A 26128-nucleotide genomic window follows, 5' to 3' on the forward strand; every position below is an offset into this window, starting at 1 on the left:
AGGAGATACAGAAGCTTGAAGGTGCACTCTCAACGTTTTAGGAACAGCTTCTTCCCATCCGCCATCAGATTTCTGAATGATCCATGACCAATGAACACTATTTTACTTTTTTTCTCTCTTCTTTCACTATTTAGTTAAAGAGTAAGTGATTGCCTGGCTTCTACTAGGTAGATTAGAAGAGAAGCAAGTACATTCTTAACCAACAGGACAAGAGCAAAAAGACAATAATGGTATGAAGAATCATGTTAAAAGATGCAGTCCAAGTCAAAACAGATGAGGAGAAACAATACTCTACCATCACAGTCACGTAGGATGCCAACAATGTTGAATTGATGTCATATGTTGAAAGATTGGAGCGACTGGGCTTGTATACTCTGGAATTTAGAAGGATGAGAGGGGATCTGATTGAAACATATAAGATTATTAAGGGATTGGACATGCTGGAGGCTGGAAGCATGTTTCCGCTGATGGGTGAGTCCAGAATTAGAAGCCACAGTTTAAGAATAAGGGGTAGGCCATTTAGAACAGAGATGCGGAAAAACTTTTTCACCCAGAGAGTGGTGGATATGTGGAATGCTCTGCCCCAGAAGGCAGTGGAGGCCAAGTCTCTGGATGCATTCAAGAGAGAGTTAGATAGAGCTCTTATAGATAGCGGGGTCAAGGGATATGGGGAGAGGGCAGGAACGGGGTACTGATTGTGTATGATCAGCCATGATCACAGTGAATGGTGGTGCTGGCTAGAAGGGCCAAATGGCCTACTCCTGCACCTACTGTCTATTGTCTATAATGCCTTTGATAATACCCATTTCCCTGCTGTTGTGTAGGGGAGGCAGGGTGATGAAAATCTGGTTATAGGGATTTGTGTGGAACTATGCAGTTCCTCTGTGCTTCTTGATCATTTTAATTGGTTTTAATAGTCTGAACTCAGCAGATCATGATGCTGTGCTGACTACAACAGCATTATCAACATTAATTATTGTGCCCAATGTACTAAATTTTGCTGTTCCCATGAAAATCACAAATGTATTTTACTGCATTTAAATTCTATGTAAATGTGGGTTGTTATTGTATCATTTGAAACACTTTCACACCTGTCTGATTCTAGATATCATATTGACTATATAAATTTTATATGATGCTCTTAAGCTGTATGTCATGTAAAGTGTTTATGACAAGTATTTTGCATATCAATAGAATTGTATCTATTAGACAACTCACATTTTCCATTCTGGCCAGCATGGATAGAATCCTGTGGGTTATACTGGTGTAAAGCAGAGGGGCTAGACACAAAGGGAATCCATCACTCAACTCGGCACAAATGAGTTCCACTCCATGACTTAATGATAGACTGGGATGTTTTAAGTGTGATCATGTCCATTATATACACTCTAACTGCAAGAAAGACAAAGTCAGTTTGTACCTTTTCTGTAAATTTTCTCAATGCAACTGGTTTGTCACAGCTCAACACAACAAACTCAGCAATAAGTTAATTGCTGTGCTAAAGTGACTGCAATCATTTTACCAGCGGAATTAAATGGATGTAAAATAAACAAAATGATTTCTTATTGCTGACAAGCACAAAGTTTATCTAATAAAGGTTTCAAGACTCTTGACAATGAGGTGGAAGACTGCAGATCCATTTAGTATCAGTCATTTACGCTCTTTAAAAACTCTATTAAACAACCAGTAATTGCTGCTTTCTTTCAGGTAAGTACAAATACTAGAATATTGAGTATAAAGTGCAGTGAGAGAGAGAAAGAAAGAACATAGGATGCTAAGTAATTATTTGCTTCCATATCAAGGAGTAAGTTTGCTTACCTTTCACTCCCTCCAAATTATCACAATATGTACAAATACCTGGATGCAGATCTACCTTTCTTGGCTTTCATAAGTGTGGCCTACCTTTTGTTTCCTTTCAACATTTTTATTCCAAAAGACCACAAGACATAAGAAAGAGTTAGGCCATTTGGCCCATTGAGACTGCTCCGCATTCCATCATGGCTGATTTATTATCCCTTTCAACCTCATTCTCCAGCCTTCTCCCAGTAACTCCCAGTAACTCTTACTAAACAAGGATCTATCAGCCTCCACTTTAAATATGCCCAATGGCTTGACCCCCACAGCCATCTGTGGCAATGAATTTCACAGATTCACCACCCTCTGTATAAGGATCAGGAAGGTGATATAAATACATTGGTTAAACAACAGACAAGTGGTCAAGTGAAGTTTATTGTCATTTAACTGCATGTACATATATAGTGTATATAATGTGTATAGAAATGAGATGTTTCTTTGAACTAGGGTGTAATGCATATAATACACATTAAACATGGCGACTTATGAAGGTAAAGGTAAAATCTACAGATGAATCACACATAAATAACAAACAAAAGTGCATTAATATTAAATATTGCATGATATGAAACTGATTAACCTGGAGTTGAAAAGCCTATTGGCCTAGGAGGTGAAACTGTCTCTCATCCTGACTGTTCTTGTCTTTATACATCATAGTCCCCGCCTGATGGTAAAAAGTCAAAGAGGATGCTGGATGGATGGGTGGGATCCTTAATAATACTAAAGGCTCTTGATAAATGTCCCCGATGGATGGTAAGAAGACCTCTATGATCCTCTCAGCTGTGTAGGGGCTTCTGATCTGATGCTCGACTGCTCCCATACCAGGTGGAGATGCAACTTGTCAGGATGCTCTCAATGGTGCTGCTGTAAAACACAGTTAAGATGGAGGTTGGGAGCCTTGCTTGCCTCAATCTTCTTGGGAAGTGGAGGCGCTGCTCTGCCTTCTTGTTCAGGGAGGTGATATTAAGGACCAGATGAGGCTATCCTGTGATGTGAACTCCCAGGAATTTGGTACACCTAACACTATCTACGGAGGAGGCGTGTATTCACAGAGGGGGATGGTTTGTTTGCACCTTCCTGAAATCTCCAGTGATTTCCTTTGTCTTCTCCAAGTTCAGGCTTAGGTTGTTCTTCTCACACAAATCCATCAACTGCTCCACCTCCTCTCCATACTCCGTCTTGACATGGTTCTTGATGAGGCCAACCACTGTTGTGTCATCCACAAACTTGATGACACAGTTTGAGCTGGATCCTGTGACACAATGATATGTCAGCAGTGTGAGCAGCAGCGGACTGAGCACGCAGCCTTGGGGAGTGCCAGTGCTCAGCGTAATGGGACTAGAGATGTTGCTGCCCACATGGACTGACTGTGGCCTTTCTGTTAGGAGGTCCACTATGCAATTGCAGAGTGTTAAGACCCAGTGAGGATAGTTTCACCACCAGTTTCATGGGTATGATGGGAATGATGGTACCATTTCACCTTCTTGATGGAGTGGGAACGCACATTTCTTTCTTCACTGAGAGCTGTCTCAACTCCCGAAGTAAAAGCAGCATCACGATCCCTCAGCCTGCCACAGGCCACTGCAGTAAGCCATGGCTTCTGATATTAGTACCACAAGGTCTGGGCATTAGTACATATGGGAAAATAATGTTGCTGAATAATGGTGAGAATTTGCAAGGAGAGGCGTCAGCAATAATCCCTATGGATTAAGATAAAGGAACCTGGGGTTTTGAGCTATAGAGGATGGCTGAAAGGACGCCTGCAATCAGCACTTTAGAGATATCAAAAAGAACATTGGAAGAGATACTGAAAGTGCCAAAATCTCCAAACGTAAGTCCAATTCATCTTGACCTAATTTTAACATAGGAGGGACAGAGAGCAGCAAATCACCATTCGGGATACAGATAGGACATTGAATTATTTTTAATCGGTTGTGTATGAAAGAGGTCACCTACCTTCCTGGTTTAAGCCCAACCAGCAAAAATCCTTATGCCTCAGCTGGATGGAAATATAGGTGCCCTTTAGTGGTCAGGATGAAGAAGACTGCATTGTATCACTACTTCTCCATTTGACATTGAACACCATTTAACAGCAAAGGAGTCAATCCATTGTGATCTCCAAGGAATTCAACTATTGTAACAAAAATATTAATTAAATAGATATAAAAAATCAAACCTCATACCTTTTTAGCAAAGATTTCAGCCCTATATGAATGGATGTGACCACTCCCATAGTGGATGCTCTAGGTGGAACGCAGTGTATCTGACCTCCAAGTTCAGGACTGAGGAGAACACCCCTGGAATCAGCAGAACAGGATATCAGACATGGCCACGGACCCGCGCATTGCAGTTAGCCAATGGATCTCCACAGACTGCTTGCTAGCCATCGTTGTGATCTGTCCTACGCTGAATTCCTGATTGACTATAAATGGAAACAGAATAAAGATGCTGAGTGTTTTATTTGAAAGGTGGCCACATCATCTCCGAATCACTCTTTAAATACCAGATCCATTTAGTATCAGTCAATTACCCTATTCAAAATCTACATTTCAACAATCAATAATTGCTGCTTTCATTCAAGTAGGTACAAATATAGATTATAAAGTTCTGGGAGAGGAAAAAGAGAAAGAACATAAGATACTGATTAATTCCTCGTGTTCATAAAATGGAGTAGGTGAAAAAAAAACACATTACCTAACCTTTCTCTCAAGAAAAATGTAACGACTTGTTTTGCAGAAGTTGTCAATGCTGGCCTAGAGTCATGGACTAACATATTGTAGGGTGTCAGTCCAGTTGGTTTCATCAGCCTTTTCCAGTGCTGCAAATTCTTCTTCTTCAAGTATTTATCCATCTCCCTTTCAAAAGTTAATTCAATTCAAGGTTTTATCATTCAACCAAACATGAGTACTCATAAATGCAGCCAAATGAGATGTCATTACTCTGGGGTCAAGGTGCAAAACGTAGTACCAACTGTCACACACAGCAAGTATAAGATAGAAAGCTACTTACAAACATAAAGCATTAACATTATGTAAACTAAACAAAACCAGAATTGTTTATTATTACTGTCATATATGACATGGAATCTGTTGTTCTGCTGCTGTAGTACAGTGCAAAGATGTAATTTTACTATAAGTTACAAAATAAATAAATAGCACAGCAAGAACAGTACAATGATCTCAGATGACCTAACCTGGACCCATCATATAATTGCAAAGAAAGCACGATGGAACCTCTACTTCCTCAGGAGTCTGCCGAGATTCGGCACATCGTCAAAAGCCTTGGCAAACTTCTATCGATATTGATGGAAAGTGTATTGAGGTTATGGCCTGGTATAGGAATACCAATGCCTTTGAGTGGAAAATCCTACAAAAGGTAGTAGATTCAGCCCAGTACATCATGGGTAAAGCCCTCCCAACCATTGAGCAAATCTACATGAAACATTGCCATAGAAATGCAGCATCCATTCAACAAAGATGCTCACCACCCAGGCCATGCTCTTTTCACACTGCTGCCATCAGGTAGAAGGTACAAGTGCCTCAGGATGCACACCAGCAGATAGGAACTACAAGATAGTTACAATCCCTCAATCACCAGGCTCTTGAACAAAAGGGATAACTACACTCTTTCTATTTCTGGTGTTCCTACAATCAATAATCTCACTTTAAGGACTCTTTGTCTTGTTATTTCATACTCGTTATTTATTGCCCTTTATTTATATTTGCATTTGCACAATTTATTGTTCATTGATCTTGTTCACAGATACTGTTCAATAGATTTGCTAAGTTTGCCCGCAGAAAAAAGAATCTCAGGGTTGTATGTGGTGACATGTATATACTCTGATATAAATTTTACTTTGAACTTTGAAGAATGTAGTGTTCACATTCAGAAATCTGGTGGCAGAGAGGAACAAGCTGTTTCTGAATCATTGAATGTATGCCTTCAGGCCTCCTTCCTGAAGGCAGTAATTAGGAGACGGCACATGCTGGATGGTGAGGGCCCTTAATGATGGATTGAGGCACCGCCTCTTAAAGCTGTCCTTGATAGCAGGGAGGATTGTGCCCATGATGGAGATGGAGATGGCTAAGTCTACAAACCTCTGCAAATTCTTGCAACCCAATACATTGGAGCTTCCAGTCAGAATGTTCTCCATTATACACCTACAGGAGTTAGCAAGAGTCCTTGGTGACAGACCAAATCTCCTCAAACTCCTAATGAAGTAGAGCTGCTGGCATGCCATCTTTGTGATTGCATCAATGTGTTGGGCCCAGGATAGATCCTCAGAGATGTTGATGCCACTTGTGTCACCACTTAAAATATTCAGTCAGATTTATCAGGCATGACCAATTCTTTACAAATGCAAGTTGACTGAACAGCTTAAATTTTCAGGGCAGTCAGTCACTTTATTTTTAACAAATGACCTCAGATTTTAAGCTAACTAGTCTACAATTATATGCTTTCCTCTTATCTTTCTGAAATATTTCAATAACACTCAATGTTTTAATCCAGTGGAGGAGAACCAGAGAAAGTTGTAAAACCGTAGTTAGAACATAATGTGTGCATAGTTCTCTCCTGCATTAAAAAAATAAAGGATGGAATCAATCTGGCAACAGAGATATGTTGCTATCTGGTACAATTGTTTTTGTTCATTACTGTGATTTAGTTTACATTCATTCTGTGCACTGTGGAAGATAACAAGAAGAAGAATATAAAATTATGAGGGTATAGAAATACAGAAAAGATTAGGTTTATTTGTTACATGTACATAGATATATTGAAATATACAGTGAAATGTGCCATTTGCATCAAATCACATCGGTGAGGATTGTGTGACAAATGTCGCCACATTTTTAACACAGCATGCCCACAACTTACTCATCCTAACCACGCATCCTTGGGATGTGTGAGGAAATCCAAGCACCCAGAGAAACCATACACAGTCATGAGGAAATATAAAGGTTCCTTACAGGCTGCGCTGGAAATTGAATCCTGACTGGTGATTGCTGCACTGTAAGACTATAAGCAATAGGAGCTGATTTGAGCCATTCGTCCCTTTGAGTCTGCTCTGCCATTCCATCTTGGCAGATTTATTATCCCTCTAAACTCGGTCTCCTGCCTTCTTCCCATGTTAGTCAAGAACCGATCAACCTCTGCTTTAAATAAACCCAATATCTCGGCTTATGCTGCTGTCTGCGGCAATGAATTCCACATATGCACCACCCTCTGGCTGAAGAATTTCCTCCTTATCTCTATTCTGAAAGGAGGCCTTGCATTTGAGACTGTGTCCCCTGGTCCTCCCTATAGGAAGCACCGTCTCCACATCCATTCTATTCAGGCCTGCCAATATTCAACAGACTTCAAAGAAATCCCCTTTATTCTTCTAAACTCCAGCAAGTACAGACCAAGAGCTATCAAATGCTTCTCATGTAAAGGAGTGACTTCGCTGTAAAGCGATATGCTAGCCACCACGTTACCATGCTGCAGGTGTAGATAACGTAGAGTGCAGAGAACATTTCCACATATCAGATAGGTAATATTAAAGAACATAAATTTAGGACAAAGCAGAAGAGATTTAGAGGAGATATGAGAGACAGTTTCTTCAAGAAAGCAAGCAAGTTAAGTACCTAGAATGCATTGCCTAAAGGGAAGGTTGAAACTAGGTGTCTGGAAGCACTTAAGAAATTTCATGATGAACACCTAAATCATTTATGCACAGAAGGCTCAGGAGCAAATGCTGGGAGATGGTGCATCACATTAGTACATTAGTGTGCATCACAAATTCATTTCTCTTGCCACAGAATATATCTCTTCTTGTTAACCATGCAAAACTAAATCAGATTGTTTGCAAGCTTTGGTGTCATAACTTCCACCTTGGTGTTCTTTTAAATATCTGCACTGTTAGTTATAAAGAGCCTTAAAATATAGTGCTGAGTTTGTTCTTACCTCAGAAGAGTACACTTGCCAAAGATGGAATGAGTTCGCCCATGTTATTTCTTCAATGGTGGGCCTGTTGTATACAGAGAGATCCATTGACCTGGTTTGTGTCCACAAGCGTTAACAAGAAAGAGGGGAGAGGGATCTACTTGAAATTTACAAAATTCTGCAGGATTAGTAGATTGGATGTGAATATGTTTAAGGAGATAGATAAACTTGTAAACAGTGAGGCATTGGGGGATTCGGAGAGAGATTAGGTAAATGGGATTGAGATTGATGATTAGCCACTGAACGTCGAAAAAAGGTTCAATGGACTAGATGGCCTAATGCATTTAATTTGTATGCTTCAGTAAGAATGTCTGTTTCCTTTTTCTCAACATGGCCCTGATTCTGCCCCACTTCAGCTTTATAACCTCATTCTTGCCCTTTGTTACCTTAAGACTATATTTCATTGAACTCTTGATTTTACTTTCTATAAACTCAGGATCATCTAATACGGTGCAGTCTATACCCCAATTCTCACTGAGATCAAATTACCAATCAACAAATGCTTTGTAATAGATTGCTCCTGGATAAGTAAACTTGACACTAAGGTGAGTCCTGCTGAAGGGTCTCGACCTGAAATGTCGATTGTACTTTTTTCTATAGATGCTGCCTGGCCTGTTAAGTTCCTCCAGCATTTCATGTGTGTTGGATCGGATTTCCAGCATCTGCAGATTTTCTCTTGTTTGACACTAAAATGGTCATCTTCAAATCCCTCCATCAACTTGCCATTCCTGTCTCTATAAAATCCTCCAGCCTGCTACACCTCCAGTGCTCTTCAGTGTGGCCTCTTCCTTTCTCCACAGTTTGTTTCCCCGGCTAATGGCAACTATACTTTTAGCTACCAAAACACTCAACTTCGGAATTTATTTTCCCAATCTTTCTACTTAAGTACCTCGTTCATCTTTTAAGACTTCCTGAAATGGATTTCTTTGCTTTTAATCAGCTCTCCTAATATCTTTTTCTATGGCTTGATGCCCAATTAACACTGCCATGAAATACTGAGGGATATGTAAATACAATTATGTAAACATGATTTATTACTGTTGTTATTATTCAGGAATTAAGAATAAGAAGGAAACTCTTGGGGTTTATTATAAATAGCTAAAAATGATAAGGTCAAAGAAAGATAAATGTAGAAAATGTAGACAAAAATAGTCAGAGAACAGAGCCAGATAGTGAATGACTTCAATTCCTTTTGGTCTTCCTTTTCTTGACTTCTGAAGGAAATGTAAACTTTCTTGACAACTTGTACTTTTTGGTGCTGCTTCACCACACAAGCTCCTTCCCCAGCTTAGTGAGCCATTGAATCCATCGAATTAGCGCTGCTTCCATGCAACATGGATTCACTAACTAGCATCTCAGAAGTCAAGCAAGGACCAAGGCATGATTTTTGCCCTTATTAGCCTTGGAATATTGAGACTTGATGAGGAGCTTCATTAATATTTATATAATACCTGAAATGAAAACAATGATAATATCTTCTCGAGGTCCAGATGAATAAAACGTATGCCATAATGACTAATGTGGTAAGTTACTATGGATCCCAAGATACAAGTGTTCTGCCATGCATTAGGAATTAAGAGAGTATTCTGCTACATTTTTATGTTTTAATTTCAAATGTGAAAATGCATCTTAGAACAACTGTGATCGGCATGTTACAATCTAATTATACAGCAGCAGTGCTATTCAGGAGTGACACTAGATTGCTCATGATTCTGATCGAGGTAATATCAAATTGACATTTAGTTTTTTATTTTACACCTGCATGCTATAAGTGTCTTGTGATGATGAGAAAGGTGAAAGAAAAAAAGAAGTTCCTGTGTAAGAGTTGAAAATTGTCTTTGTTTGATTGACAGGATTACACTCTGACAATGTACTTCCAGCAGTCCTGGAGAGACAAAAGGCTATCGTACTCTGGAATACCCCTGAACCTCACATTGGACAACAGGGTGGCTGATCAGCTTTGGGTTCCTGACACCTATTTCATTAATGACAAGAAGTCATTTGTACACGGCGTTACGGTGAAGAATCGTATGATTCGCCTACATCCAGATGGCACAGTCCTCTATAGCTTGAGGTTTGTATTAACCATACTTTACACCAATGTATATCACAGACAGAAACTGAGCAGAGGCCTCATACTTATACACTTCAACAGCAGGACGGTTAAATAACTGATGCTTCAGCTTCTATTCTTCCTTTTCTTGCATTTGCTGAATCTGATTTTCCAGGTCATACCTTCAATGATTCAATGATTTCAGTGAATATAAATGGCCACTCTTGAGCCCATGCTAATCCATTCTTTAGCTGGTATTGGAATTAAATCAACTAGTAAAGCAGTCTCCGATCTTGGGAAAGCATCTGATCTTCATAAATGTTACAACCATTTGAGTATCTGAGTCATGATTTTATTCAGTTTCTATTAACCGCTATAGACAACCCAGTCTTTGTTACTTTTTACCAACTTTTATAAATTAGGTCAATTTATGTATTTAAGTCAGTATTGTAAATATGTATGAATTGCATATACAGTTATACAAGAAATTAAAGTTGATGTGTACATTAGTGATTTACGGATCACTTTGATAATTTTATGTATATCAGAATGAGTGGAAAGATTTAGCTGGGAGGGTTATACAGGCATTTGTGCAAAGAGAGTGCCAAAATCTCGCTCGTTTGCAGAATTGAGTCGCTCCTGTGGTATTACTGATACCACCTAGTCTCTTGGCCTCAGACTAAATATTCAATTTTTTCAACTGCTTTTCCAGGATCTATCAGGGAGTCCAGAAATTCTGCCAGATTGTTTACTAAGCCATGTCAACAATATTTCCCTCCTTTGATCCCTGTTATAATGTATTTTTGTACTATTGAATAGAACAGTTGGATTGCAAGATTCAACATAATTGAGAAGATATAGCTTACAAAATTAAGCCAAGGTTATTTGGATCCTTTATCTTTGAAGAAGCTTCCTTTTTATGATTTATGGTCGATCATTCCTATTATAGCCTAGTTTAAGTAGATTGATTTTCTTAGCAATTTCATCTGTACCTAACTACACAAAAAGATGTAGGTTTCAAGAAGATAATTCATAGTGACTTTATAAAATCTTTGAAAACCCAAGGGCTTCAGTTTGCAATGGTTAATCTTAATAAATGAAATTGCAAAGCAACAATGATGAAGTCTAGAGAGATCCTCATAACTGAACTCTGCTCTGTGATTTCTTGGCAGTTGGTAGTAAATATGTTACATTAACATCTGCGTTCAACTCAAGTTTTATTCATATAATGTGGGGGAAGGTATGGAAAGAAATTAAAGACTAATGTGATCTAGTGATTTCAATTTCAGAATGTGGCTATAATAATTTGAATCACCGTTTGACCTCATGGAATGATGCAAGGTGACTGATGAAGTATGATTTTGAGAAAACCTTTAATCGCCACTTTGTCCTGAATGAAGAGTCTGTGGTTCAGGCAAATTGATAATAGGAAGTGGGAAGGAAGATCTAACCCTTGCCTCTAGGACTGGTTTATTTTAATAGGCTGCTTCTGATCACCATGTTGTCAGATTTTCTGGTTAAAAGTATTATTTGAGGAACTGATTTCAGTCGTTACAAACAGAACTAAGACTAATTCAGATGCTGCAGTTTGCAGATATTCCCTCCTAATTATCTATACTAATTTTTATGACAACCCATCACAAGATCATAGGTCTTTTGAGGTTTTAAGAATCAATTAACTAGTACTAAAGCCAATTTTAACAATTTCAATCAATTAATTGTTGAACTGTAATGTTGATTTTCATGAAAAGAAACAATGATTATTATATCATTTGCAATAAGTCTACTCCTTTAAATGAACAATGTGCATTTAGTAGAAATGACCAAATTTATTAAAATGTTAGTCTGGAGCATTCATTCTTTTCAAAGCTATAAAAATGCACAATTTCTAAACCTGTGAACGTCTAAAATGTCAAAGACCAACAGTAATAACTCTCCTTGTCAGAATGATAAGTTGCAGCTTCAAAGCAGCTGTATCTGTATTCTTCAAGTAGATAGGCCATAATAATTTCAATTATTAAAGCCTAGAATAACCATTAACCTACTGTAAGAACTTATTGATAGAGAAGTACTCAGCCACCAATCTGACAGCATGCCCAAACTGTAACACCACTTAATGAGGCCTTTCACTTCTGTTGATAGCTGGCTCTTCCCCTTCCTTCATACGATGTCCCAATTGGCAGGGCTTATGTTTCATTTCCTGCTGGGTGCTCTTGTTGATGGGTTTGATTCATTTCTACACAGTTGATTGAATTAAGTACTAAGATTACTCAGAATTATTTTGGAGTACAGCATCAAAATGCCCAGAAGGTAACTCAGCAGTTAGAAGACTTTGCATAAAAATAGTGTAAGTGCAATTACCCGTGGATAGTTTTAAATTATATTTAAAACTATTTCATTTCCTGCTGTTCCGTTCAATCCGTAGTTCTTCAATAAATACAATGTGCATGTAGAAATATTGGATGATAATTAATCTCCCAATTAATTAGGAGATTAAGTTAGTCCAAGAACTAATTCATAGTACAGTCCACAAAAAAATAAATAAATCTGATAGATTGAGTAGTTGATTTGTTTGGCAAAAAGTTGCTGTGTCCAGCAGTTTATCATGTCAAGGTTACTAGAAACCGGAATGATCCAATAAATGGGAGTACTGTTTGTGAAATATTTAACACCTCCTAGTAATGGTTTCATTTGTCCCACACAAGTGCTACTTACTTTAAAGCTGGAAGTGATCAGGCAGCTCAAAGATACAGCTGATCAAACTGCTATTTCGTAATTCCAGAAGCTAGACTCAATCCTGCCCTCTCGTGTTGTCTCTCTGGAGTTTGCATATTTTCCCCATGACCATGTTTTCTCGAGGTGTTCTGGTTTCCTCACACATTTCAAAAATGTGCATGTTTGTAAGTTAATTAGCCACTGTAAATTTACCATTGGTGTGTAGGTGAATGGTAGAGCATGAGGCAAGCTGATGGGAATGTAGGGAGGTTAACAAGGCTTAGGATAGAACTATTGCAAATATGGCTGTTTGGTGGTCAATGCAGACTCGGTAGGCTGAAGAACTCATTTCTCCGCTATAATTTTTGGTAATTCTACACATGACTCTTTTGAGTTTGAGATTTTTTATGTTTTAGAAACCCATATGAGCGTAACCATGTGCATCTTGAAGCCATAATTCCTCCTATCTGAAGAGCCTTAATATGTAACATCACCAGTCAACTTGTAGACTGGTCAATAAACAAATATATTCAAAGTTGTTGAGCATGCAAATATTGACTTTTCAACTTACATTTGCAATGTCGATGGAAATGCATCCAAAAATGCTAAGGAATTCATCCACCAAACACAACTGGAACACATAACTCACTGTCAGAAAGCTGTAGCAAAATCCAAGGCTAAAACAGCATTTGATGAAAGCATGAAAAGTTATCAAATGAAGTTACAATAGAACAATTACATCTCCTTGCAATGGATACATTTTGGCTTGAAGGTTGATAACATTATGATGAGAAAATAGAAGCCTTTACCATTATGGTAAAGCTTGAAAATGTTGCAAAGCTAAGGTGGTTCCCTGGGATAGTATAGCAATACCATGGGCAAATTGAAGTTGGCATTTGATGCATTATATATCGTGGTGTGGGTGTAGTGACAAGCTATGTGATAGAAGATGGGCAAGAAAAAAACACCATTATCCTCACAATCTTCTTCAGTTCAGAAAACCCAAACATTTCAATCATTAAAAGAAAGGTTGCATTTTTGATGGCCTGCCAATCCAAGATGAAGACAAGCAATAAAATCAATTTCACCAACAATTTGAAATGTAATTGGAAGTGAAGAGATCATCAATTGGAACGTCATTCAGATGGAGAGGAAATTGAGCTTTACCAATCTCCGCCACATACAGTATAGTAGCAAATGAACAGATATTTAAGGTACTGAATAATAACCAATGCATTGGCATGTGAATTGATACTGCGTAAACTTGTCATGAGCTTTAATGACAAAGGATTGGCTGAGGCAACTCAAGCTAATTGGAAGACTGTTTTCAGCACTGACTCTTCAATGTCACAGCTTGGCATATTGTTGAATGGTCATGATGACATATTTAAACACTTTTGCAGGGTACATTCTCACAAAAATACAAACAGAACATACTGGAGACACTCTACAGGTCAGGAAGCATATGAAGAGAGAAAATCAGAATAAACGTTTGGGATCAAGGACACCATCCATGTGTTTCCTGGCATCTGTAGTGTGTTAAGTTTCTAATGCAAATTGGGTCTGTTGTAAGCCCAGACCAGAACTAAATACATAAGGAGTGAAGTTGAGAAAGAACTAGATTGACTGGGGCAAATCTGCATGTTTGTGAGTGTGCCACATCAATAGAGAAAATCATGATGAAGCTGCTGTGTCAAGGTAAAAAGGTCACACTAAACCAAGCTAGAGCAGTGGACTAGGTAACTGGAATGCTCTCCCCACAAGCCTTGTAGGGAGAGATAGCAATCTGCAGGGAATGGGTCATGGTTTGTGTGATCAAGATGACCTATTGATTGTGAGGCGTACAGGTATGTTTTGAAATTGGGGGTTATATGAGCGTAATGTGAAATTGAAATGAAATAATAAAATGAGAAGTAGTGTACCTTAGTTTGAAGTTTGAAGCCAATGGCCTACAAACATTGAAAGACATCAACACTAAAACACAAAAGCCTGAAAATATAGCAGGCCTTTGGTTGTTCCCAGATCTGTAGCTTGATTGCTTCCAGATTACGCCATGATATGACAATGCTTTAGTTGTTGAAAAACCATTAGGAATGGATGAGGAACAAGCACAGAATGAACATATGGTTGATGCTTGAAAATCTTATCTCGCAGATATATAGCAAAGCAAGTGTGCGTGTTTGAAATGGGAAGTAGTGTGCCTGGGTTTGTAATTTGAAAGCAATAGCCTACAAGCAGTAAGGGAAAAAATAGAGGCTACCTCCAGAGTGGAAAAGCCTGAAAATGTGGTAGAGCTGAGGTTAAGGGTGAGTGAAGCACACCCTTTTAATTACAATATCATGGATAAGTTGAATTGGGCATTGGATACATCAAATTATAGTGTGGATGCAGTGATAGGTCATGTAATTGACAATAGATCAGAGGGAAAAACACTTCTCCTACTTTCATTTTCATAAGGATCAAAATGATATACAAATCAAGAAGGAATATTTTGGAATTAAGAAATTTCATTTATTTACCCTCTACATGAGAAGGTCTGGAACTGTTATTACATTTCAAATCAGTAATACCCATTATGGATATAAAGAATTCAAAGGCAGACAATCTTTCTTTTGCGAAGCAATTATACAAATGAGCAGAGGAGTCCCTCTGTTCTGTTGTGGATGCTCTGCCATGTTATTGCAGGAGAATGCGTATGCTGCAAGTAAATATTATTAATTAGGATGCAATAAACACTGTCAATGAGGACTTCCCAAAGACTGTATCTGAAAAAGCAGCCAAGACGGGGTCAAGGTGCAAAGACATACTTCCAACAGTCACACACAGTAAGCACAGACAAGATCATAATCAGGTAATAAGTGTCCCAAGGCCACAGCTTGACGCAGACAAGTCAACAAACATATAGAAAATCAGTAAAAACACGACACAACAGTGAAAAATATGCATATTTGGCGACCCACTTTCTGCGCAGGCGAATCGGCTCAAAAATAGCCAGCGCGTGGGGAGAGACTTTGGTAATGCACCTCTGATGTCATTTCCGCCCGGACAGGGCAGATGCGAGGGATTAAATGCCAGCACCGTGAAGTTTGAATAAACTAGTCTCCAAACAACTTACCGACTGCGTGTCGTTATTTCAGAGCTGTGTGTAGCACATCGCTACATTGGTGACCCCGACGGTCCAAACGGGATTTGGACCAAAGATGACCGACTCTTCATCTGTTCACGCAGGTTCACTAAAACTGCCGACTTTCTGGACACTGCGACCACCATGTGGTTTAGTCAAGCAGAAGCCCAGTTCCAGATTCGGCAGATATCCTCTGATTCCACGCGTTACTACCACGTGGTGAGAGCCCTTGACCAGGAGACAGCCGCCCAGGTTGCGGATTTCATACAGTCGACCCTAGAAGAAGGCAAATATAAAGCATTCAAAGCGCTGCTCATTGGGACCTTCTCACGGCGTGAGCGGAGTGCCCGCCTGCTTCACCTGGACAGTTTGGGAGACAGACTGCTGTCAGCATTGATGAACGAGATGCTGGCCCTGCCTCATGTTCGAGCAAGCATTCCTGGAGCAACTGCCCGAGGACATACATCTGCTGCTGGCCGATGCAGATTTCAGCGACCCCCGGAAGGTGGTGGCCCGGGCAGACGTGCTGTGGAAAGCCAAGAGGGAGAGCGTGGCGTCCGTCAGTCAGATTACCAGACCAGGCCCGGCAGGGGAGCGCACACAACACAGAGGCAGGAGTGAGGAGGCCAGTCAACAGTGGTGTTTCTACCACCAGCGGTGGGGCACAAACGCCCACCGTTGTCACACGCCCTGCAAGGGCCAGGGCCAGCTGCCACTAATGACTATGGCAGCTGGCCACCAGGACAGGCTTTTGTATGTCTGGGACAAACAGTCGGGACGTCGCTTCTTGGTCGACACCAGAGCGGAAATCAGCGTTTTGCCTCTGACGGGGTACAACACCCGCAACAGGAAGCCAGGACCCACCCTGAGGGCCGCAAATGGCAGCACAATACGGACCTATGGCACCCCCACAGTGCAGCTGCAGTTCGGCACCAGCTGGTTCACGTGGGACTTCACACTGGCAGTGGTGGCCCAACCACTCCTGGGGGCAGACTTCTTGCGAGCTCACAGCCTGCTGGTCGACTTGCAAGGGAAAAGACTGGTACATGCCGAGACTTTCCAGACGTTCTCCCTGGGTGAAGCCAAGTTGCCAGCCCCACGTCAGGACTCCATCATGCTGACGGACAACAAATTCACCAGAATCCTGGCAGACCTTCCATCGATTCTGGCACCGCAGTTCACGGCAGCCATGCCAGACATGGGGTTCAGCACCACATCCCGACCAAGGGACCACCCCTCCACGCCCATGGACGAAGGCTCCCCCAGATAAGCTCTGCCTGGTGAAGGAGGAGTTCAAGAGGATGGAGGAATTGGGTTAGGGGTTGGAGACCATGCGGCAACTACCGCAGACTGAACGAGGCTACAACTCCAGACTGCTACCCCATGCTGCGCATACAGGGCTTTGCAGCAAACCTGCACAGGGCAAGAATATTTTCCAAAGTAGACTTCGTCCGGGGATACCATCAAATCCCGGTGCACCCTGAAGACATCCCCAAAACAGCACTCATCTCCCCATTCGGCCGGTTCGAGTTCCTCCAAATGCCGTTCGGCCTGAAGAATGCCGCACAGATGTTCCAGCGGCTAATGGACGTGGTGGGACGCAACCTGGACTTTGCGTTCATCTATTTGGACGACATCCTTATAACCAGCAGTAGTCGTCAGGAGCATCTGTCCCACCTCTGCCAGCTCTACTCCCGCCTGAGTGATTTCGGCCTCACGATCAACCTGGCCAAATGTCAGTTCGGTCTCAATACCATCGACTTCCTGGCCACAGGATTACCAAAGATGGGGAAACACCTCTGCCCGCCAAGGTTGACTCGATCCACCACTTTGCCCGGCCCAACACGGTCAAAGGCCTGCAGGAGTTCGTTGGAATGGTGAACTTCTACCACCGTTTCCTCCCCTCAGCAGCCCATATCATGCGCCCTTTGTACATCCTGATGTCGGATAAAGGCAAGGACATTACTTGGGATGAGGAGGCCGCGGCCGCTTTCGTTAAAGCGAAGGGAGCCTTGGCAGATGCCGCGATGCTGGTGCACCCCAGAACGGACGTTCCGACCGCCCTCACGGTGGACGCATCCGACACAGCAGTTGGTGGGGTGCTGGAGCAACTCGTCGAGGGGCACTGGCAACCCCTGGCATTCTTCAGCAAGCACCTACGACCACCCGAACTCAAGGACAGTGCTTTCGACCGGGAGCTGTTGGCGCTGTATCTGGCAATCCGGCATTTCAGGTACTTCTTAGAAGGCAGCCTGTTCACCGCGTTCACGGACCACAAACCGTTGACCTTCGCGTTCACAAAGGTGTCCGATCCCTGGTCGGCTCGCCAGCAGCAACATCTGTCCTGCATCTCCGAGTACACAACGGACATCCAGTATGTCTCGGGAAAGGCCAACGTCGTGGCGGATGCACTCTCCAGACCAGCTATCCAGGCCCTGTCCCTGGGGGTGGACTATGCGGCGCTGGCGGAGGCGCAGCAGGCAGACGACGAGATGCCCAGCTACAGGACCGCAGTCTCGGGTTTGCAGCTGCAGGACTTTCTCGTAGGCCCAGGTGAGAGGACCCTCCTGTGCGATGTGCTACCAGCGAACCTCGCCCCATCGTCCTGGCAGCCTGGAAGCGGCGAGTTTTCGACTCCATACACGGTTTGGCGCACCCATCTATCAGGACAACCGTCCAGCTGGTCTCCAGCAAGTTCGCGTGGCACGGACTTTGCAAGCAGTCAGTGAATGGGCCAGAACGTGCGCGCAGTGCCAAACAGCCAAGGTGCAGCGGCACACTAAAGACCCGCCGCAGCAGTTCGAACCCACCCACCAGAGGTTCAACCACATTCATGTGGATATCGTGGGCCCCCTACCAGTGTCCCGAGGAGCGCGGTACCTCCTAACTATGGTAGACCGGTTCACGAGGTGGCCAGAGGCGGTCCCGCTCACTGACACATCTGCCAATTCCTGCGCCCGAGCACTGATTGCAACCTGGGTAGCACACTTCGGGGTACCGGCCCACATTACCTCCGACAGAGGCGCCCAGTTCACTTCCAGCCTATGGTCGGCTGTGGCCAGCCTGTTGGGATCGCAGCTACACCACACAACTGCCTACCACCCACAGTCAAATGGACTAGTGGAGCGCTTCCACTGTCACTTGAAGCTGGCTCTCATGGCCCGCCTGAGAGGACCTAACTGGGTGGACGAACTTCCCTGGGTCCTGCTTGGAATTCGCACAGCGCCCAAAGAGGATCTGCACGCCTCGTCAGCCGAGTTTGTGTACGGCGCACCCCTGGCTGTCCCGGGAGAGTTCATACTAGGCAGAACCCGCAGCAGTCCTGGACAGACTATGCGAGAGGCTCAGCAACCTGGCCCCCGACTTCACAGCACGGACGGACCCTGACCCATGTACCCAAAGACCTGCAGAGCTGTAAGTTTGTGTTTGTACAAAGGGGCAGACACCACTACAGAGGCCGTACGAGGGGCCATTCAAGGTGAACAACAACAACAGGTCCATGTACGTTCTGGACATTGGGGAGAAAGAGGAGGTTTTCACGGTGGACTGACTCAAACCAGCCCATGTGGACTTGGCGCAGCCGGTCGAGATTCCGGCACCGCGGCGCAGAGGCAGACCTCCCAAACAGAGTCCGACCCAGACTGTGGACATTGGGGGGTGTATCGCCGGTTCTGGGGGGGGGGGGGCGGTTATGTGGCAACCCACTTTCTGAGCAGGCGAATTGGCTCACAAATAGGGCGCTAGGGATTAAATGCCAGCGCCGCGAAGTTTGAATAAACTAGTCTCGAAACGACTTACCGACTGCATGTTGTTATTTCAGCGCTGTGTGTAGCACATCGCTACACATAGTCCAGACCCCCTCACCGCCACAGCCAACCAATATCATCTGCCAACTGGCCCCCCGATGGCCGCTAGGCAACAATGTGGCCTAGAGACTCAATTCTCGCATATACACAGTGTTGAAAAGGATCTACCAATAGATATTGAAAGGATGGACAGACTTGTCTAGGGTTCTGTGGGGAAAGTAAAAAAAAATCAGCAGATATGGGTTATGCAAATAACTGTGAAGTTAGGGAACGTCACAGTGGGAAGTATATCTAGGCTCATGTCCTGACAGAGCAGGCCAAGGAACTGGAACTGAATTGACTTTATTACTTACATCTCATATGTATGAGGGGTAGAAATCTTTATGTTACAACTCCGTCTAAATGTGCAATTGTAGTAATTTATAGTAAATATTATGTACAGCAGTGTTTACAATATAACATAGAAATAAAGTTGTGTCAGCATGAATTAATCAGTCTGATGGCCTGGTGGAAGAAGCTGTCCTGGAGCCTGTTGGTCCTGGCTTTTATGCCAGGTATCATACCAGCTTTTATGCTGGTATCATTTCACAATGGTAGCAGCTGGAACAGATTGTGTTTGGGGTGACTCGGCTCTCCAAAGATCCTTCGGGCCCTTTTTTCATACCTCTCTTAGTGGGAAGTTCACGTTTATAGATGTGCTGGGCTGTCCGCCCCACTCTCTGCAGCGTCCTGCAATTGAGGGAAGTACAGTTCCCATACCAGGCAGTGATGCAGCCAGTCAGGATGCTCTCAATTGTGCCTCTGTAGAAAGTTCTTTGAATTTGGGGGGCCATACCAAACTTTTTCAATCACCTGTGAAAGAGGTGCTGTTGTGCCTTTTTCACCACACAGCCAGTATGTACGGACTACGTGAGATCCTCGGTGATGTTTATTCCAAGGAGCTTAAAGCTGTTCACTCTCTCAACCCCCGATCCATTGATGTCAATAGGGGTCAGCCTGTCTCCATTCCTCCTGTAGTCCAGAACCAGCTCCTTTGTTTTTGCGACATTGAGGGAGAGGTTGTTTTCTTCACAGCACTGTGTCAGAGTAATAACTTCTTCACTGTAGGCTACCTCATTATTATTTGAGATAAGGCCAATCAATGTAGTGTCATCAGCAAATTTAATTAGCAGATGGGACAGTGGGTGGTGACACAGTCGTGGGCATGAAGGAGGGGGCTTAGTGCACAGCCCTGAGGGACACCTGTGTTGAGGGTCGGGGGGTAGAGGTGAGGGAGACCACTCTTACCACCGGCCAGCGATCTGACAGGAAGTTCAGAATCCAGCTACACAAGGCAGAGTGAAGGTCATGGTCTCTGAGCTTCCTGTCGAGCCTGGAGTTGAATGCTGAACTGTAGTCTAAGAACAGCATTGTCACATAAGCATCCCTCTTCTCCAGATATGTAAGGATGATGTGTAGAGCTGTGGCTATTGCGTCATCTGTGGATCAGTTGATTTATGACAACATTTAAGAGAAGTTTGATCAAGTACATGAGATGAGAAAAGTATGGAGAACTATGGAACAGATGTGAGTCAATGGGACCAAGCAGAATAACAGTTTGGCATGTACTAGATAAGCCAAATGGTGCTGTAATGCTCTTTGAATCTATAATTCAACAGAGGAAATTGTGGAGGCCTATGCAGAAATAATTGCTTCATCATTAGCCACTGGTGAAAGTCCTAAAGACTGGATGGTGACTAATGTTTAAGAGGGTAACAAGGACAAGGGCAGAAGGGACGACAGGAAAGTCAGCCTGATATCAGTCATGCGGGAGTTACTGGAGGGAATTCTGAGAAACAGGATATACAACGTTTGAATGGATAGAATCTATTTAGGATGAGTCAGCATGGCTTTCTGCAAGGAGGTTGTGCTTCATGTGCTTTTTAAAGTTTTTTGAGGGGTAACCAAAAAGGTAGATGAGGGTGGGGAGATGGATGGTGTCTATTTGGACTTAAACAAAGCTGTCAACAAGATCCCACATGGTACACTAGTCTGGAAGGTTAGCTCCCGCGGAATCCAGATGGATTTAGTTAGATGGAGCCAAAACTGTCGCAGAGGAAGGAAGCAGAGGGTGATTGGAGGTTGATTCTCAGAATGGAAGCCAGTAACTAGTGGTATGCTGCATGGTCAATGTTGAGGCCCTTGCTATCTGTTATGTATATAAATGATTTGGATGCAAATGCACGAGACTTGAGCAGTAAGTTTGATAATGACACAAAATTAGGAGGTATTGTTGATAATGAGGAAGGTCTTTTCAAGATTACAGTGGGATCTTTATCAGTTAGGAAAGTGGGCTGGGAAGTGGCAAATGAATTTCAATACAACTAAGTGTGAGTTGATGTAATTTGGAAAGTCAAACCAGTGTGGAGGTGTGGTAGGACACTAGAGAATGTAATGGAACCAAAGGCACTCAGGAGTACATGAAGTTCATTGAAAACAATACCAATGGTGGTAAAAAAGACACTTAACACATTGGCCTTCATTAGTCATGGCATTAAGTACGTACATGCATTGGGACACTATGTTGTAAGCTGTTGCTAAGATAGCACTTGAGTACTATTTATAGTTTTGGTCACCCTGTTATAGGAAAGATGTAGTTAAGCTGGAAACAGTGCAGAAAAAGTTTACAATGATGTTACCAGGACTGAGGACAAGTTATATGAAGAGGTTGGTCAGGCTAGATCTATAATCCTTGGAATATAGGATTGAGGGGGGAGGCTTATAGAAATGCTTAATGGATGGTAACTGTATTTTCCCTGGGGCAGGGGAGACTGAATCTAGGAGGCTTAGTTTTAGTGTGAGAAGGATATTATTTTAAAGGGACCTAAAGGGCAATATTTTCATGCAGAGAATGCTGAGTGAATGAAACAAGCAGCCAAAGGAAATAGCTGATGCAGATACAATTGCAATAGTTAAGAAGCACTTGCATAGGTACATGCAGGGGCAGGGTATAGAGGGATGATGCAGGAAGTTGGGACCAGTTGGGTAGACACTCAGCTGGACTTATTAATATTTAGGAATAGATCACTGGGTTCCCCATCAAGCAGGCAACTTTGTCCTGGATGGTGTAAAGCCTGCTAAGAGTTGTTGTTACTGCTCACATCCAGTCAAGTGAGAAGTAGTACATCATACTTCTGACTTGTGTCTTGAAGATGGTGCCAGGAGGTGAGTCCCAGACTCTGTCTGACTCTTATAGCCACAGTATTTATATGGCTGGTCCAGTTCAGTATCTAGTTAGCGGTGTACCCCCAGGACATTGATGGTGCAGACTCATAGATAGTAATATTATTGAATGTCATGCATAGATAAATTGTGAAATGGAATAGCAGCAAACATATGCTTATTTCTTCTTATTATCTGGATTCACATGGAGCAGCCAAGAGATCAGAATTGTTAAGGAGACTCAAAAGAAACAAGTGTAAGAGAAATATTTAAACCTCAGCAGGAACCATTGCTTGGCCAATTACTTGCTAAGGAGCAGAACACTCCCAGGGGTGTCACCAGCACAATTTTCAAAAAACAGAAACTTATTAGCCTTTAACAACTAAATTTGGAGAACAGATTTGAACAGAAGCTGTTGGGTCAAAAACATCACTGTACATGAATTAGAAGGAATATGTCTTCAGTATTTTTGGTCCTCTTGAAAGTCAGGATCATGCGAATGGAAGTAGTACATGTTTGCAGAGGCAAGAGATACGTTGTTAACACTGGCAGAAAAAATGCAGAGTTCATGTAGATAAAATTACCACTGATAGTCTGAAAAGTGAGCCGTTCCGTCAGAAACTTGTGTCCAAGTTACATCCAATGTAGAGCTCAGTAAGGGAACTATGAAATCCAAGAACATTTTCACGTAAAATCCAGAATAAAACAGCACTAAAGTCAATTCAACATCAAAACCCATAAGAGATAAAAAGGAACTAAAAAGATACACAAACACCTCATCCAACACATTATGCTCCGCAACTTCTGAAATTTCCAAAGGGATCCTACCACGAGACATATCTTTACCTTCCCCCCCACCCCCAGCCTGCTTTCTACAGGGATGGCTCCCTCCACAGTTCCCTTGCCTATTTGTCTGTCCCCACTAATCTCCCTCCTGGTACTTGTAACATAAGACCATAAGACAAAGGAGCAGAATTAGGCTATCAGGCCCATCGAATCTGCTCAGCCATTCAATCATGGCTGATCCTTTTTTTTCATCTCCTCTTCAACCCCATTTGCCAGCCTTCTCCCCATAACCTTTGATGCCATGTCCAATCAAGAACCTATCAATCTCTGTCTTAAGTACACCTAATGACCTGGCCTTCACAGCTACATTTGGCAACAAATTCCATAAATTCACCACTCTTTGGCTAATGAAATTTCTCGGCATCTCTGTTTACAAAGGGTGCCCTTCTATCCTGAGGCTCTGCCCTTTTGTCCTAGATTTCTCCACCATGGGAAACATCCTTTCCACATCTACTCTGTCTAGGCCTTTCAACAATCAAAGGGTTTCAATGAGATCCCCTCCCCTCATCCTTCTGAATTCCTGTGAGGACAGACCCAGAGCCATCAAACATTCCTCGTATGATTCCTGGAATCATCCATGTGAACCTCCTCTGGACCCTCTCCAATGCCTGCACATCTTTTCTAAGATGAGGGGCCCAAAACTGTTCACAATACTCAATACTTGCCCCTGGATCCCCTCCTCCTCCCCTTTCTCTTGTGGTTCACTTTCCTCTCATATCAGGTTCCTCCTTCTCCAGGCCCTGACCTTTCTTGCCCACCTGGCTTTACCTATCACCCTCCAACTAGCCTCCTTTCCCTCCCTCCACCTTCTTATTCTGGCATCTTCCCCCTTCCTTCTCAGTCCTAAAGAAGGGTCTCAGCCTGAAATTTCTGTTTACTCTTTTCGAAAGATGCTGCCTGGCCATCTGAGTTTCTCCAGCATTTTGTGTGGATTTCCAGCATCTGCAGACTTGCTCGTGTTTATTCAGGAGATTTAGTTGGTGTTGGTTTAAAAGAGAACAATGAAATTGCTTTGATGAACTCCATATACCTCACTTCTGAAACTGTAAAATAGAGGCAGACTAAAATACCTTTCATTTAAATAAAGGCAAGTTGTATCTAAATAATGGACATGACCCACCATCCAAGCCATCTCCTCTTCTTGATATGCAGGAGTTTCAGGAGCTTGAAGACCAACACGTAAAGGTTCAATAGCAGCTTCTTCCCCACAGCTATCAGGTTTTTTAACTGACCTGAGAAAGTCTAACACTATCTCAGGCCGATTTTCCTTCCCTCTAGCCTTTCTTCTAGTGATGTTATATTTATTTTGTTGTTTGTTTTATGCACATGTAATTTCAATATAATTAATTTATGTTTATTATAACTTATGCTTGTCACATTCATAATGTACTCTGCCGCTATTGCAAAAAGCTAATTTTCATGCCATTTACACCCTGTGTATGTATGCCTATGAGAACCATAAACTTGAACTTGAACATGAGTGATAAAGTGTTTCTATGTGCAACAGGACATAAAGTGAAACTATTGGGCGGGAGAGTTTTGGTACAAGTAACATCGACACTGGGTCCGATGGAAACAGTGTAATGAGTTATTGATGGTTGCTGTTAGCTCAATGGACCAAAGGACTCTTTTTGGGCTGTGTCTCAATAGCATTGATTGGAATAATTTATAAGTAGCAGAATTTAACATGCAAGTAGCAATATATTGCATTGGCGAAAATATTTGCAAACATTTTAATTATATTAGATGACCTCTGACAGTCTGACAGGAGAACCACTTCATCAGGAAGTTGGTCCAACTCGTATCCAGTGCAGATTTCAGTCCAAGAAGTCCAAGGTTTGATAAAGAAAGGCAGCCTTCTTTAACGTCAAATCCAGTATAGAACAGTTCAAAAGTCGAATCAGTAGCAAAGCCCATAAGAGATTGAGAAGACTCCAAAAACAGTGGATATGCAAGTAGATTTAGTTGGTGTTGATTTAAAAGAGAACTACAAAATTGCTTTGATCGGTTACTTGTATCTCATTCTAAAACTGTAAAATAGTTCTGAAACATTTTATTACAAGCACCTACTGAGATTCTTCCGTCATTAGGAGATAGAAAGTTTGAATAAGGAACAACCAAACAGAGCTGGATGTTCCTTTCTACAGGACCAGCTCACGTTTTTCCTTGGCTGTATTGAGGTGTCAGGCTGTCTAAGTTTAGGGAAAGGATAGTATGTGGGATTCAGTTATTTGAAAATTTGTACAAGTAACACTCTGTGAACCAATGTGAAATATTTTCCTCATTAAACACAGTTGCAAGGTGGTGTTTTGTCAGGTCATGGCAAATTGCATTGTCATAGAGTCACAGAGCCCAAACACAGGCCCTTCGGCCCAAACTCTCCATTACACACTGATATTCTTCCTTGTCTTACAAACCTGCACACGGAATCTAGTCATCCATACCCTTCCCATCCATGTACTTATCCAAACTTCTCCTAAAATTTGAAATCACTTCCAGTGACAGCATGTTCCAGGCTTCCACCAGCCTCTGAGTGAAGAAGTTCCC

The 26128-nt window shown here is 42.3% G+C and overlaps 1 protein-coding gene across 3 annotated transcripts in view; it reads left to right on the plus strand.

Moving 5' to 3' along the window:
• LOC132404727 (gamma-aminobutyric acid receptor subunit beta-1-like) overlaps positions 1-26128 on the plus strand; it is a 289132-nt gene that overhangs the window by 135826 nt on the left and 127178 nt on the right. For all 3 annotated transcript variants that reach the window (XM_059989135.1, XM_059989136.1, XM_059989137.1), the window contains exon 4: positions 9690-9910. In XM_059989135.1, the coding sequence (XP_059845118.1) occupies positions 9690-9910 (221 nt within the window). The remainder of the gene's footprint in view (positions 1-9689; positions 9911-26128) is intronic.

The sequence above is a fragment of the Hypanus sabinus genome, chromosome 14, assembly GCF_030144855.1.
Source record: "Hypanus sabinus isolate sHypSab1 chromosome 14, sHypSab1.hap1, whole genome shotgun sequence".
In the NCBI taxonomy this organism is placed as follows: domain Eukaryota; kingdom Metazoa; phylum Chordata; class Chondrichthyes; order Myliobatiformes; family Dasyatidae; genus Hypanus; species Hypanus sabinus.